Genomic DNA, 17,461 nt, shown 5'->3' on the forward strand with positions numbered 1-17,461 from the left:
GAACTTTACGCTTATGTGGTATGTTTATAGCGAGAAAGTCTCCTTTCACCAAAGCTTAATCATAATGAACTTAATAAAAAAATCAATCCCGAAAGTTTCGGGATTATGTTTACCAATCCCGGGATTCATAGGTATCGAAAATAGTTCAGGATCCCGGGATTGGAAACCAATGCCTCGCGATAACAGGCAAATCAGAATAAAAATCATACACCCTAGTGTGTCACTCTCATCAGAACATTGAAGGGTTCTTAACATTCATCACACCGAGAGGGGAAACTTGGCAGGTCAAGTGTGCAGCTTTAATATAAAAAAAGTTACCTTGTGAATCATTCTGGAGCAGGCCGCCCATCCGAGAATGCCGAACTCGTGGTTTCCGGATATGTCCAGTTCGCTGGCGCTCTCGTAATACTCCACCATGTCGAACAGGGCAACCTGAAAATTGTAACAATACTCATTATATCACCGACTATGGTGGAATTGCCATTTGAATGATGTCAATCTTTGAAAACACTAACAGCCGTATTCATAGAGTTTCGAACCGCGCTCAACGCAGTTAGTGGTTTATCGGCCTAATAAGAAAACTATAAAAAATGCATACGTCATGAAGATGGGTACAGGAATGCGCACCAAACTTAAAATGGCGGCGATCTGCGCGATCTGTCAGTGTCACTTTAATATATGTCAAAAATGAGTTCATCACAACAAGCGTTTAGTAGGTTTAGTTCGTCTTTATTGAGGTTAACTGCCCGTCGTCATTGGGATAGAGATGGATTCATGATGGTAAACATGCTAAAATTGTAGAAATGTATACAGATATCGAGGATCGATGGAAATGTCAATATTGTCAATGAGCCCGCGAAGTTGTATTGCCATGTTATGGAAATGTTTACTGGGTATACGTTATCCTTTTGTGCATTGAAGTATAAAATAAATAAGATATTATAACAAATAAATTATTTAAAGTTCATGATAATTATTCATTTATAATTATTAAATTTATATGGTACCGTTTGCACATTTTTACACCTATTCACAATTTCAAAATTTTAAATTAATTATCGGGGAATCAAAATTTAAAAGTTGGTAACATCAGTCACGGCATGACGCGTATTACGTCAGCAACGTGACGTCACTATTCAACGGTTTCTATTTAGGTTTATGCATGCAAATTTGCATTAAATAGCTTGAATGCAGTTTGCTGTTATATGCATACGCCAGTAAGAAAGTAAAGTAAAGATGTCGATGCCATGTAAAACTAACTGTTTATGAACCCTGAACATAGTTGGTAGATTAGAATAACAATAAATGATACGGCAACATTGTTTTTGGCAATCGAAACTGCTGCCATTTTAAATATTCCAATATTTTGTCAATTGGCAACGAGCAAAACATCGAGAGTGTCCACAGCTTCAAATGCCCGGGAGTACACATTACGGGAGATGGCATTTTGGAAAAAGAGTTCACACGGAATGGTTGGAGCAATATTCAACTCGATACTAATTATCTGGGACTCACAACTATATTCGGTTAAAACCAAATGCCGCCTGTTTGGAAAGTCGAAAGTACTCACGGCTGTTTCGTCGGTGAGCTCACACTCCCTGAGCTCCAGCCGGTTGAAGCGCACCCGCTTGAAGATGGCCTCGAGCGCCTCGCACGCCGGGGCGCTCAGGGGAAAACCTTTGATGGACAGGCGCCCCCGACGGATCCCGTCGATCATGCCCAGCACCTGAAAGACACAAAGGAGATAACATAGATTTTAAATGAAAAATTTATGTGAGATAACATTGAAAAATTATATAGGCAGTCTATATGCCCTGAGGACATTTTTTTTTGACAGCTGAAACTTTGTCAAGGGAGATAGCAACTAGAAATCTTCGACGCTGGATCCCACCAAAAGTTGTAGTGCCATTAATGATGATAATCTCTGTATAAATACATTTGTTGGGCCTTTGGATTGTATAAAAATTGTTTATTGATATTAAAACATGCTAATTCCCTCATAATGAAATCTAGACTCATGGCATTTTGTCATCTAGTGGCATATATCCTGATAGGTTTCATCACACAATCGTAAGAAAAATATATAGCCTAATAAACCCTGCTGGGTCTGGAAGGAAAGCATGAGGCCACCTGCAGCGTTATTCTAAATAATTAATACATTTCCGTTATTTTACCCAAAGCAATTCCATAAACAAGATGGTTATCTACAATAATTGTTAGCACAGTTATCACGTCTTATTTGATTCCAAATGCATCCCGTTACAATCAAATAAAACATGTTAACTGTGTTACTCAACGACATTTAATAGCTCGCAGTTAACACGATCATAGGCGGCCGTGTTAAATATATGACAGTTAATTTCCCGTGATAATTAACTGCTTGAACACGACAATCACATTTATCACCATTATTATTGATTTTGGAGTTATGTGTTAGAATATCCTGTTGAAAGACTTGGTGATCGATAACTGAAGAAGGAGAGTGCAAGAAGAAGAGTGTGGCTCACCTTGAGTTGGTCCACGATGGTCTGGACAGGCAGGGTGAGGTGCTTCTCGCATGACTTCGAGTACTCCGCTATCAGCTCATCGTTGGATATTTCATCCACTGGAAAAGAAAACAAATCAACAGATCATTAAGTGGAAACCTGAGTGATTCGAAACACTAATTTTCATTTCAAACATCTTATAGATTTAACAAAATATAATTCTTATCAAAGATGGATACATTATTCTATATCAAATGACAAACAAAATATCAAAAAATTGCAATGAAGAGATAAAAGTGGAAATTGTATAATTAGCATATTGCACTGACGAAGGGTGGAGGTAGGCCATTAAGAACCAATACAAATAGTACAAACTAAACAATGTCAGTCATACGTGTTTGTACATATATCATCAATAAATACTTGTTATTATTGTTTATTATTGGTGGAAATAAAAATATCCACAATAATGATGCGTTTGGGTGGAGGTGGGCTGTTATGATTCGCCATAAATAGTGCACATTAAACTTTTTAACTAAGACTACAATTTGCAGAGGGTGTTGGTTAGTTTTTAAAATTAAATTAAACCCCGACTAAACCAAACCCTTCAGGTTTGCTATGGGCGATCCGACAAAAATAGTGCACACCTTTTCAGCCGTCCTTAATTGTTTTCATCGAATTATGAAGTTATTTACCTGTGCCTAACAATACCATAATAATATTAATACTATCGACCGAAGGTACTTGATGGAATTTGAATATAAATTCTAATGGATTCAAGCTCTGTACTATTCCATTAAAGTCGTTTTTCACTGACGTGTGTGTTTTTACCTTTGGTGAGTGTACACGACGCCTGAAGATGCCGAAAGACGAAACCCGGGTAGCAAGAAACGACTTAAATGGAATAGTACAGAGCTTGAATCCATTAGAATTTTCATACCATAATAGATAAAAAATATTCTTTTATCTATAAAATATCTAAAACTATGCATGATTTAATTTGCATAATTTCAGATATTTCATAGATAGACGAGTATTTTTTGACTATCATCTATTATGGCTTGGTTTTCGCATGGTTTAATTGAATTTTAAAATATAACCAACACCATCTGTAAATTGTAGTCTTATTTCAATGAAAACAAATACGTAGAACTGACTAAGTTTAATTTATGGCGGATCTTAACAGCCTATCTCCACCCTTCGCCACTGCTGTCTATAAGATGTACCATCATAAATTAATCGTCTGGTGTTCGAATTAAGAACTAAGAGCGGAATGCAGAAACATTTGTCATAACTAAAATTTCCTTAGCAGAAAACACTATGCAGAAACACTGTCCTTAGTTAAGATCATTTTTACTGAAAATAATACCATATTTAAAAATTCTAGTTAGGTAAATTAGGTAAATTATTTTATATTTGTTAAACGATGACAAAAATATGACAACTGCATTATATAAATGCAATAACTATAAATACATATTAATATTAAATTATAATACTCTTATGTTTCCGTTATAAGTCTTTATACGTGATTCCACAGGCACCGCAAGATATTTTTTTAACATGGTAACACTAGCGTTAAGCGTTATTCTTCACCTGGTATTTTGTATTTCTGCGGGTTGGCGTATAAAAGTAAAATAATATTCTACAAGTACATGCCAAAAGAATTAACACTATCAATATACATATTGAGATACATTGTTAAATGAATTTGAGTGTATGGACTGTGTTATAGAGATGCGAATTTATTTTGACAGCAGCTGCCAGTGGTAAATGGTAATACAGAAGGAGGCGTGTTCATAACAAAAGTAGTCTATGGTTAAGGATTCCTTAACTCTATACTCAGGATTGTCTATAGTTAAGTCATGCTTTTCGGCGACTTATCCTTAGGAACGAAATCTTAGATTGTGCATTCCGCTCTAAGCTCATCACAGCATAAAAAGTATTGAATGATATGTCAAATGTTAGCATGTGGAGCTATATATACGTTTGCACGTTTTCTATTAATGGAACAATAATTCGATAACTGCTATGTTTCGTATGTCTTCATTGAAGATTCCCGTTTTTGTTCCCAACGTTTGTGATATCTTTTCTAAGAAATCTTCAATTAGGGCGATTAATTATTTCCTCACCAACACCAACAAAGAAAATAAGCAAAAACCTGTATTCACACACGTATGTATATAATATATTTAGATGTGTTGGTTAAAAGACTAGATAGTGAATAGAAAAAAATATTTTTCCCATACAAGACGACGACTAAAAGGCAGAAAAAACCTTTTAAAATCAAAAAACAAGACTATAATACGCAAACCATACGAATATTGCTCGTTTTGATACTGAACAAATCGCACATGTAACAACGGTAAATACTCACATCAAAAGTTACAATATTAACATACAATTACATAAAAAGATTGCCGGTTTTGATACTACAAGAATTCAAACAAAACGTAAACAAAGTATCCGTAATAAAAATCTTTAATATTACCCAATATAAAGTTTGTCAGTTTTGATTCTTGAACGGCACATAATACGTTTGTTATCAAATGTAACGACAATTTATATGTATCGCATGTATACATTGTCGCCTTTGATACCGCAAATGTACAAAGTAAAACGTAAACACAGTATCCGTAACGAAAATCTTCAGTATGACGCAATGCGAAGATTGCCGGTTTTGATTCTGACATGACAGGTAAAATTTCGTAACAAATCGCGAAATTTTGTATTGAACGGACTGTACACATTGCCATGTTTGATGCTGTCTAATTTGGCAAACGGTTCGTGATGGATAATAATTAAAATAAAGAAGTACACTGGGGACCTGCCAAGCCTAATTAGCGAAATAAGTAATTGTAAACCTTTTTTCTATTTTAATATAAATGTACTTACTTATATAAATATTTTATTTAAACATTTATTTTACATTCAAGTGAATCTTTCAGAGCATGACAAGCACAAGCACAAGGTCGCGTCACATCTCTGGGTTTATGCGCACCGTATTCGGAAAATTGTAAATGTGAAAACTATTATTAACCACAGAATTAATGGGAACTGAAATACCTAACGGGTGTGGAGTAATAGGCAACCGATCTCGAGTGTGGAAGAATATGGGATAAACTTACACATATTTCAAGAATTATGCACTGACGCTCGCTCAATATTGGTGTATTTGAAGGTTGTAACACAAACTATTGCAAATCTTGAATGTACGTTTCATTTTCGTAGGACATTAACACATTCAAAACCCTGCTTCAAAATTAAATGTATTGGGGTATAGCCTATCTAAATTATATGTATTAATCTGTTCTGGGGTGAAAACGTATGCCAATTGGGAGGACAACAGCTAACTGTATTCAACAAAATCACTTCGAATATTGAGATCTTCCACTTGTGTGGTTGAGTTCAGGTAGACGTTGTTTTATAAATTCTTAAAATACGATCTTTAAAAAAATCTTTTAATTATAGATATTTTAATTTTAACTAAACAATTTTCGACTCTCGCGCCTCCGGTGGAGGTAGGCTGTTAAGATTCGATATTAGTTCACACTAAACTTTGTCAGTCATACTTAAGGGGTCTAGGACGATTTGACGCCGGGACAACTGGACGCCACGCAATTCAAAATTAAATAGACGTTGGGTACTTATAGGTATCTACTTTTTAAAAAATATTTAATATTATTATGATTTAATAGTTGGTGAGAATTTAAATATGCACACGTAAATAATGATTAATCGTACTGATTAAAATTCCTCGTCTACGTTCTGTATAGGTACTTGTCTACGACAGTGCGGCGTCCAATTGTCCCATTCCCTGCTGCACATTGACTGCCGACTAGACAATTACTTTTTTAATTACCGCATTTAAATAGCATGCTAATTATATCGAATGGCCACCTAATGCGCGTCTTTTGCGTCCAATGTATTAAGTAATTGTTTTCATTCGATTAAGAGTACAAATTGCACATGGCGCTGGTTAGTTTTTAAAATTCAATTAAACCCTGCCTCAACCAAACCATAATAGTTTAGCTGTGCTATGGGCGATCCGACAAAAATAGTGCACACTTTTTCAGTAATAGATACTTATTTGTTTTCGTTTAATTAAGAATATGGACATATTATTACAGAATGATGGGTCCGTTAGTTATTTTTAATTCATTAAACCCTGCCTAACTAATCGATAATAGATAAAAAAAATATATATTTTATAGATAAACTAATATTTGTTGAGTATTATCTAATATGGCTTGGATTAGGCAGGGTTTAGTTGAATTTTAAAAAATCAACAAACAATATCTACATATTGTAGTATTAGTTCAATGAAAACAAATACGTTTTACTGACAAAGTGTAGTGTGCACTATTTATGTCAGATCTTAACAGATTACATCCACCCTTCGCCGATGCATTTAAGGGACATCACTGACAGAGCGTATTATAATATTAGTATAAATGTTTGATATTATGACATAATGATATTACAGAAGAAATCAACAAGAGAATCATGTCTGCGAATAAATGCTACTTTGGCCTGTTAAGACATTTTAAGTCCAGCATACTATCTCGCCGAACTAAAAGCACTCTTTACAAGACACTTGTAAAGCCAGTGCTCACCTACGCATCGGAAACCTGGACATTAACTCTGCGAAATGAACGAGCCCTGAAACATCTTTGAAAGAAAAATTCTCCGCCGTATATATGGACCGATCAGGGACGGCACCAATTGGAGGAGAATATAATTAATGTTGAGCTCTACGGACTATACGAAGATTGAAGCGCAGTTCAATCAATTAAGATTGGGAGACTGCGATGGCTAGGTCATGTGCACCGTATGAATGATAATGAACCGGCAAAGAGAGTGAAGTCCAGCAATCCAATAGGGCGTAGAAGAAGAGGCAGGCCAAAGATTCGATAGTTGGATGGAGCTGCCAGTGACTGCCGTATTCTGGGGGTACCGAATTGGAAAGCGGCCACACTGGATAGGGACAGGTGGGGGGAGCTGTTGGAGGAGGCCAGGACCCACACCGGGTTGTCGCGCCCCTGATGATGATGATGATATTATGATAATATTATTATCTGAGTTCGCCGGTTGCCTACGGCTGCGCGGCTCACGCGTTCCAACTAGACTGATCGGCGACAAGTCAGTCGCGTATATAAATACAACTGAATACTCAGTAATAATACTATGACGCCGCACGTACATACTCGAGTTATATATATACACAAAACATTATGAAATATATAATATATGACAGTCATAAATATACTTAGGCGTGGGATGACAGAACTTATATTTTTAGGTAATGCCTATACAGCATATTATAGACACCACGCGGTGATTCCAAGAACCACGTCGCTCCCCAGTGCATTTTCCATGTCATGCCAGTATTTTTATAACATCCCTATAGCTTCGCTGTATACACCATGCGGCAGTGGCGTAGGGTGGAGGTAGGCTGTTAAAATCCGCGATAAATAGTGCACATTAAATTTTGCCATTTATACGTAGATACCTAGGTATTTGTTTTCATTGAATTAAGACTACAATTTACAATAGTCATACGTATTTGTTTTTATTGAACTAAGTCTACAATTTATAGATGGTGTTGGTTGGTTTTAAAAAAATCAATTAAACCCTGCCTAAACCAAACCATAATAGATAAAAAATATTCTTCTATCTATAAAATATCTAAAATTATGTATGATTTAATTTGCATAATTTCAGATATTTTATAGATAGACGAGTATTTTTTGACTATCATCTATTATGGCTTGGTTTTCGCAGGGTTCAATTGAATTTTAAAATATAACCAACACAATCTGTAAATTGTAGTCTTATTTTAATGAAAACAAATACGTAGAACTGACAAAGTTTAATTTATGGCGGATCTTAACAGCCTATTATCTATTAATTATGGTTTGGTTTTCGCAAGGTTTACTTAAATTTTAAAGACGAAACCATCACCATCTGCAAATTATATTATTAGTGCAATGAAAACAAATAGTATGACTGACAAAGTTTAGTGTGCACTATTTATGTCTAATGTTAACAGCATATTTCCGCCCATCACCACTAGCCCATAATGCTCCTGTCAAGTGACGGACATGTCCGAAGAAAAATGCCATCAAGTGTTTTAAAAACTGAAATTTTCCAAGGTTACCATAATTGTAACAAAGATACAGAAGTTTCAGGTGTAATGCACTTAGAAGAATAATTGTATCGATTATGATTTGGTAGGCAGGGTTTGATTCAATTTTAAAAACTAACCAGCACCATCTGCAAATTATATTCTCAGTTCAATGAAAACAAATAAGTACGTCTGACAAAGTTTAGTGTGCACTATTTGTATCGAATCTTACCAGCCTACCTCCGCCCCTCACCGCTGTCTATATTCTCCAGTCAAGTGACGGACATGGGCGAACAAAAATGCCATCAAGTGTTATTAAAACTGAAATTTTCCAAGGTTAGATAGGTAATAGTAAAATAAAATATACCTTACAATCCTTACATGATGTTAGATATTTTATAAGTAGATAGAAGAATATTTTTTATCGATTGTGGTTTGGCTTAGGTAAGGTTTGATTGAATTAAAAAAAAAAAAGCTAACTATCACCATCTCGATGGACTATAACGCCGTGGGTCCCAGGTTCGTATCCTGCGTCTGGCAAGTAACATATTGTTTTTCAATTTGTGTGTGAGTCAGGCTATGGACCTAATAGGTTGAGCAAGTGGCTGACATCCATTTCTCGTAAAAAAAACTGTTAATACAAACCTCTACTCTGTGGAGGCCTATGTGATCCTATTAGGATCGGACATGGCCGGAAAAAAATTGTATCGAATCTTAACAGCCTATCTCCACCTATCACCACTGGTCCATATTCTCCAGAGTGACGGACATGGCCGACGAAAAATGCCATCAAGTGTTTTTAAAACTGAAATTTTCCAAGGTTACCTCTTGTTATTTTAAAATAATCTAAGGGTGGCACAAAGTATCCCCGACCTCGGGCAACTCCTAGTCAACAAACACATTGTAGCGATAATTTATTATGTACCATTGCAACTATGCGAGAATTTAATTCGCCTAGCCACAATGTGAAATGCAAAGCGGCCATAAAAAAATTTATGACGCAAGCCACGGTTGAAGAAATTCCGCTGCTTTTCAAGGGCGAATGACATAATAAACATTATATTTTTTTAGTTCGAAATTCGGAATAAAGAGAAAAAAAACAACAGACAGTTTGTCGCCGGTGACGTCACAGACACAAGTAACGGCTCCACGGTGACGTCACTATAAAGAGTAATAAAATCGCGGATTGCCGATTAAGATTGGGTACCTACCATAATAATTGGAATAGAAAATTTAATGTACCATACGCCGCAGCAAAACAATGGTTTGGTTGAACCAGTGGATGGGCGCAAGGCGTAGAGCAGCGATTTCCAAACTGAACCGCAGACTAGGGCAAAAGGAGGCGCGATCAAGATGATGAATTTGGATTGACTACTATTGAAAAGTAAAAAAATGATAGAATTATCATGCGATGTTTCATTGAAACAAAACATTCAGAGTGAAACCCTTGTTCAATTTCAGTTGAATCGAAGTGAAGAATATACCTAATGCCTACTCTCTTAAGAGCATCCATAAGTGAAACGGCAAATAATTTTCAACGATAGGTAAGACGAAATTTCGCATTCGTCCCCAATCGCCGAGCGACATACATAGTGGGAGCACGTCGATTTTTTTTTTGTGATGGCGTCGTAAGAATACATTCTCATATCGTGTAAAGATGATAAAAAAACGTTATGCCTGTACTCGAAAAAGAAAACATGTCAATGAATATATTATCATTATTATTACTTAATATAACAAAAAACATAACACTAAATGGACGCATGTTGAATTTTTATGACAAATTATGTTCCGTTCGGCACGCGTCATTAGCACAATCTGCACGTCGCATAGTTACGATCTTTTTAGACCATGCCTCAGTTGATGTATAGCATATTATCTATAGGTATAGCCAGCCTTAAGCAAAGCAATGCAAGTAATGTTGCCATTCGTAACATCATATTTTTGCGAAACTGGATTTGCTGAATTATCTGCGATTTGGTAAACTTTGTGCTAATAAGCTAATATAATAAACAAGCACATCAATGGCATTAAAAATTAATATGTACAGGCGGACCTCGACTTACGAACGTTCGACTTTCGCACAATTCGCTATTTCGCACATTAAAAAAAAAAATCGTTTTTTTAAAACGTCGCGCTGGCCGTCACTTGCATCCTGCTCGCACCCGTCACTTTGCTTGTGAGCTAGCTAGGATAGGTTTATTCTTGCGCAGGAGCGCGTGCGGGCGTGTCATGTTGTGCGTTTTGCTAATTTTATTCATTTGAAATTTTTCACCCTAAAAATTTATAAACATGAGTGAGAAACGGAAAAACTGCAGTGTTGATACGAACAAAGAGAAATCAAGGATTTATAAACTTCACATGACGTTCTGATTGCGGTGAATCTTTTGCTTCAATCGGACGTTCGTATGATACAAACAGGTCTACTACGATATGTTCAATTTTGAAAAGTAAAAATAAAATTAAGGAATATGTTACAAATTGTGGAAATATATCTTTAAAGGTTGTTTCCAAAAGACACGGCATAGTTATGGATGAAATGGAAAAATATAAATCTTAAATCTTAATAAAAAATCTTAATAAAAAAGCATAAACCTTCTAAAAACCGATTGACATTGCTTCTTGGTGGAAACTTGGCTGGTGATTTAAAATTGATGCCAATGTTAATTTATCAACCAGAAAATCCCAGAGCATTAAAAGGGAAGGATAAAGAATTGCTTCCAGTAATCAAATAAGAAAGCCTGGGTTTACTGCGTTAATATTAAAAGATTGGTTCACTTTACATTTCGTGCCAGCAGTTAAGCAATATTGTGAATTTAATGATTTACCGTTTATAATAAAGAAGAACTTTTTAAGGGTAACACCCGCAAACCCCACTTAAACATGTCTCTTAAACATCTTATAATATTTCAAAATACACACTATTTTTTTTTTTTTACTTCCCTCTACTTTCGAACATTCAACATTCGCACACCTTTTCAGGAACCAATTATGTGCGAAAGTCGAGGTCCTCCAGTAATTATATACGTATAGCAGTGGCAAAGGGTGGAGGTAAGCTGTTAAGATCCGCCATAAATAGTGCACACTAAATTTTGTCAGTTATACGTATTTGTTTTCATTTAAATAAGACTACAATCTACAGATGGTGTTGGTTAGTTTTTAAAATACAATTAAACCCTGCGAAAACCAAGTCATAATAAATAATAGTCAAAAAATACTCGTCTATCTATAAAGTATCTATAATTATGCACTTAAATCATACATAACTTTGAATATTTTATAGATAGAGTAATATTTTTTATCTTTTATGGTTTGGCTAAGGCAGGGCATAATGAATTTAAAAAAATGAACAAACAATATGTAATATGAATTCTAAATACAACGAAATCAGATAGGTATTAATGAAAAGGTGTGCACAATTTTGTCGTATCACCCAAAATATACCAAAACGATTGTGGTTTGGTTTAGACAGGGTTTAATTGATTTCTAAAAACTAACCAATAAAATCTGTAAATTATAGCCTTAACTCAATAAAAACAAATACGTATGACTAACAAATACGTATGACTAACAAAGTTTTTTTTTTCCGACCATGTCCGATCCTGATAGGATCATATGGGCCTCCACAGAGTGGAGGTTTGTATTGACAGATTTTGTTTTTTACGAGAAATGGATGTCAGCCACTTGCTCAACCTATTAGGTCCTTACCCTGACACACACAAATTGAAAAACAATATGTGTACTTGCCAGACCCAGGATTCGAACCTGGGACCCACGGCTTTAAAGTTTAATGTGCACTATTTATGGCGAATCTTCACAGCCTACCTCCACCCTTCGCTACTGACGTATAGTAGGTATATTCTCGTTATTATTCTGTCAATTACGGTTTGTTTGTATTAATGCATTTTTTGTCATTTAAAAATGTGTGTATTATTTTATGAAATAAGAGGGGAGGCGCCACGATAAGATTTTTTTAAAGGGGGGCGTAGTAACATAAAGTTTAGAAACCACTGAAACGTAGAGTGAACAGCCAATCCCTGTAAAAATGCGTTACGATACACGCAGAATATTTTGTAAATATCCCAATACCCACCCGATAACACACACGGGACCCTACGTCTGTATGTAAATCATCAGTATTTGTCTATGACTGGGAATGTCTCAGGAGCAGTTATCCAAGACTCAGATCAACATGACCTCAAGTGTGCTTTGACTGTATTCACACGACTTTAAATTAAAGTTATGTAAAGTGCCCATGGGAGATAGGAATACAGAGGCAAAATATGTAATACAAAAAGGTAGTAAATACAAAAGTTATTACAAAACTGCCGAACAATCTGAGTACAGAGATCTTCACGTTAACAGTATGTGGCGACCAGGCCGGACGTTTTGGACATTCCTAGAGGATGTGGTTTGCATCATGTATTTGTCAGGACACGTAGACGGGTAACAAGACCAAGGTCATAGAGCCTGCCAGTGAAGTCCAGTCAAAAAATGACTGATGTAATGGTCCGGAGTCAAAGCGGTTATCTCCATTCGCCATAAGGGACAGAATCGCCTACTAAACGGGTTGACAACACATACCGAGACCAAGGAACAAGGCAATCATGGGAAGAGGGTTGCTTTCTGGACGAGGCTGTAACAAGGTTTAATTTTCGAGTGTGGAGATGGTTTCGAGTCTGGTAATTCGGTCATCATCATCAGGGACGCGACCACCCGGTGTGGGTCTTGGCCTCCTCCAACAGCTCCCTCCATCTGTCCCTCTCCAGTGTGGCCGCTTTCCATTTCGGTACCCCCAGAATACGGCAGTCACTGGCAGCTCCATCCAACCAGCGAATCTTTGGCCTGCCTCTTCTTCTACGCCCTATTGGATTGCTGGACTTCACTCTCTTTGCCGGTTCATTGTCATTCATACGGTGCACATGACCTAGCCATCGCAGTCTCCCAATCTTGATTGATTGAACTGCGCTGCAATCTTCGTACAGCCCGTAGAACTCAGCATTATATCTTCTCCTCCAATTGGTGCCGTCCTTGATCGGTCCATATATACGGCGGAGAATTTTTCTTTCAAAGATGTTCAGGGCTCGTTCATTTCGCAGAGTTAATGTCCAGGTTTCCGATGCGTAGGTGAGCACTGGCTTTACAAGTGTCTTGTAAAGAGTGCTTTTAGTTCGGCGAGATAGTATGCGGGACTTAAAATGTCTTAACAGGCCAAAGTAGCATTTATTCGCAGACATGATTCTCTTGTTGATTTCTTCTGTAATATCATTATGTCGAGTTACAAGAGATCCAAGGTATATGAAACTGTCGACCGTATCAAACTTGTATGCACCAATATCTAACTTTGGTGCGCCTTCTCGTGGTGTGACATAGACAGGCATGTATTTAGTTTTTGCCTCGTTTCTTCCCCCATTCTTTTGGCAGAGGCTTCTAGTGCTGTGAATGCCCTGGTAATTTGGTACATTTCACAATATGTATTGTAAAAAACATATATGTACAGATAATGTCAAAACCAGTGTCATTCTATCACATGACCTGAGGCTTTTTGTATAAAACCAGGGAACTCAGAAATAATGGGAACTGAAATACCTAACGGGTAAGGAGTAGCAGGCAACCGATCTCGAGTAAAGAACGCGGGATAAACTTAAACACGTGTCAAGAATACGTCATACGTCGAATACTTAAAACCGCTCTCGGTTTACGCATTGACCCTCATTTAATATTAGTGCATTACACACACTATTGCACGTGCATAATTCGTGGTTAATTTTCGTAGGACAACTCACAGATTCAAAACCCAGCATCAAAATGTAGTGTATTGAATATAGCCTATCGGAATTCTGTTTATTAATCAGTTCTGTGATATAACCTAACAGGCCCTTAGTTTTGTATATTATGTAGTATACTTATTGAACATACATAATGTTGAACACACTTCTGAGAAAATATTATATTATAACGAATAGAAAAAATGATTTTGAAAAAAGCAAGACACCCCCTCCCATAGGATCGAACCTGCATCTCTCGGGTATCGCGTCCACGCACATTGACCACAGAGGAGACATACTTAATTGCGACAAATTTTAACTAATCTCTTTTAATACTCACTGAAGCGCTTTCCGAATTGAGTGACTATTGGCGATCGGCTTTTATATTTTAAATTAAAGTAGGTAAGTATTACTTTAATTACTAACCATGGCCCCCACAAGGGGGAGGGGCTGACAGGCCTCTAGCCAGCCCCCCCCCCCCCCGCGTGACGCGACTACCTTATAAATGAGATAAACACACATCACAAATTTGCTCTAATGGTCAAAAAGTCACCTGCGGCGCTGTTTTATTTCAATAATATTAGCATTTAAAATATATGATTTTGTGATACAAATTTTGATTATTGTATGACGATATTCGAAAATTTGTGTAAAAAAATTGTGTGGATTTGTTTTTGTGTGGATTTATTAAAAAATACAAAAAAATCGCTAAAAATACGCTGAATTTTACCTGGAACACCATTTGGAAAAAGTTTTTTTAGAGCGTCACACTGCTTTTAACCCTAGCGATAGGTAGGGGGCCCCGACAAGGATCCTGGCCTTGGGGCCCGCTTCAGGATATAGGGGCCATGTTACTAACCGACGACACGGATGACGCCAAGATTTTTTGTTGTAACGTACTTGAACTTGCCAACTTGCTTACTTCTTCTATTGGTTATATATTGTAATATATTTTCAAGTGTTTTAAAAATTATGTACTTATATTCAATAATTAGAATGTTACATTCTTGTGAATTATTCGTTGAATAAAAAAAAGTTAATTATAAGTAAGTAGGTACTTATACTTCTTTGTGCAGTAAAATATTGAAGATGGACAAAATTCAAATTTAAGTAAATACTGTCCTCCGCACCCTAGCTACATTCAACAGGCACACTTCGCCACTGGTATATCAACATGCTCTTCCATGATTGACATGGTGACAGGTCAAAACACACTCGTGACGGTGACTCTGGACAGAGCAACAGGTCTTGCCCGTGCCGTGCCAAAGCATATTATGATGAATAATGACATCGCATTGGCTCGTTGCCAGAACATGCCTACAGGTGAGATTTCCACAACGGCGCGATTGCGAAAACACACCTCAGTAAAAAAAAATCTACAAATAAACCACATAATATTAATAAAGCTTTGGTAGTTTGGACAGGAAACGAGCAAGAGTGGAATGGTCGCCGAATGAGACAGGCGATCTAAACTCTAAACACACAATACGCAGCGTTATTGTCATGACAAATATTACCACTGTCATCGTTAGGGCCCGGATTTATATGCTAGTGCATGTTTTGTTAGGGTGATGCACAGCTATGAGAGTTGCACAGAAATCTGTTTTGAAAGACACAGAATCCAAAAATAAAATTTTATTGTGCATATAAATGCATATTTGAGACGTTAGAGCATATTTGAGACATTTGTGCATATTTCATAAATAAATGCATATTTTAGAGCTTTTGAATGTATTATTTTAGTTTTTTTTTTTTAAATTATTTTATCGAAATATAACTAAGTAAAGAAGAAGGATAGTTTAGATGCACTTGCATTTTTAATGCCATCTCCGAGCTGTGGATTTATCAGTGGAAAAAGTGAAGTCAAGTCGGGCACTATTATTTAAAGTTTGTCCAAGTGGACGTTGAGAGGTAGTTTTCCGCATATAAACAAAATACTGACAGATAACCATGCGGAAAAATTTAATGCCAGAGCATAATATTGAAAAAAATAATGTATTTTTTTTCTAGCAAAAAACAGAAAATAGTATTTAGGAATAGTTAAGTGTGTCGTTTTTGTTTTATAAGTTATGTTTGGTTTAAATTGCATTTATTATTCAATTATTTGTAGGTACTTGTGAAAAAACTATTTTGAAAATTGTAATTGATTAACTTTATATTCTTTGTTTGTGTTTTTTGTTCTGATATCGTATTATGTTGAAAAATTATTAACTAGTTATTCGATTTTTTGTCAGTAATATTGGGTAAATTGGGTATTTACAATTTTTTCTCACAAAAAATGTAAATTTTTAACTGCATATTTCTTCGGTTTTAGTGCATATTGTATTGATTTTAAGTGCATACGTGCATGCATATAACCATGTTTTTTGTTGCATACAAATCCGGTCCCTAGTCATCATTTGCATACGGCTTCTCCTGACGTTCTGTCTATGTTCAATAATCCGTCTGTGACCAGCTGCAACAGTCTGGCGGACTCTTCGTAGACTGTAGTGACGAAAGGTGGGGGTAGGCTGTTAAGATCCGACTTAAGAGCGTAATTTTCAACTGTATGTGAAACGAAATTTCGGCCGCGTTGCCATTCGTAGAGCGATAGCGACCTGTTTGCACGTAAATTTGTTTTGTGATAGCGTCGGGGGAATATATTCTTAAATCGTGTAAAGATGACTAAAAAACGTTCCGCATGTACTTGAAAATGAAAACATGTCAATGAATATACTATTATTATTACGAATATAATAATAAACATAACATAACAAGGACGCATGTTGAATTTTTATGACAAATTATATTTCGTTCGGCTCGCGTCATTTGCACAATCCGCGCATCGCCTAGCCACGATCTTTTTAGACCATGCCTCAACGCCCTCAACTGAGGTATAGCCTTAAGCCGCGCGGCCACCGTGGGCTGACAAAGTTTAGTATATACTATTTATGGCGGATCATATCAGCCTACCTCCACCCTTCGCCGCTGATAGGTAGGTACCAGGTGCAAACACAATATTTTAAAATGTAAATACATCTGAAGTAAAATGAGTTTTATTACTATTCATGCAACAAATTTGTAGCGAATGGAATGTGTAC

General features: G+C 36.3%; 1 protein-coding gene across 1 annotated transcript in view; it reads right to left on the bottom strand.

Moving 5' to 3' along the window:
* Positions 1–17,461, bottom strand: part of LOC147076328 (uncharacterized) — a 39,339-nt gene that overhangs the window by 11,792 nt on the left and 10,086 nt on the right. The window contains exons 2-4 of the mRNA XM_085941716.1: positions 2,508–2,605; positions 1,571–1,726; positions 319–432 (exon numbers count right to left, since the gene is read on the bottom strand). Of these exons, the coding sequence (XP_085797842.1) occupies positions 319–432; positions 1,571–1,726; positions 2,508–2,605 (368 nt within the window). The remainder of the gene's footprint in view (positions 1–318; positions 433–1,570; positions 1,727–2,507; positions 2,606–17,461) is intronic.

Source organism: Rhyacophila brunnea, unplaced genomic scaffold, assembly GCF_057557595.1.
Source record: "Rhyacophila brunnea isolate RB1 unplaced genomic scaffold, BYU_Rbru_1.0 scaffold_13, whole genome shotgun sequence".
Lineage (NCBI taxonomy): Eukaryota > Metazoa > Arthropoda > Insecta > Trichoptera > Rhyacophilidae > Rhyacophila > Rhyacophila brunnea.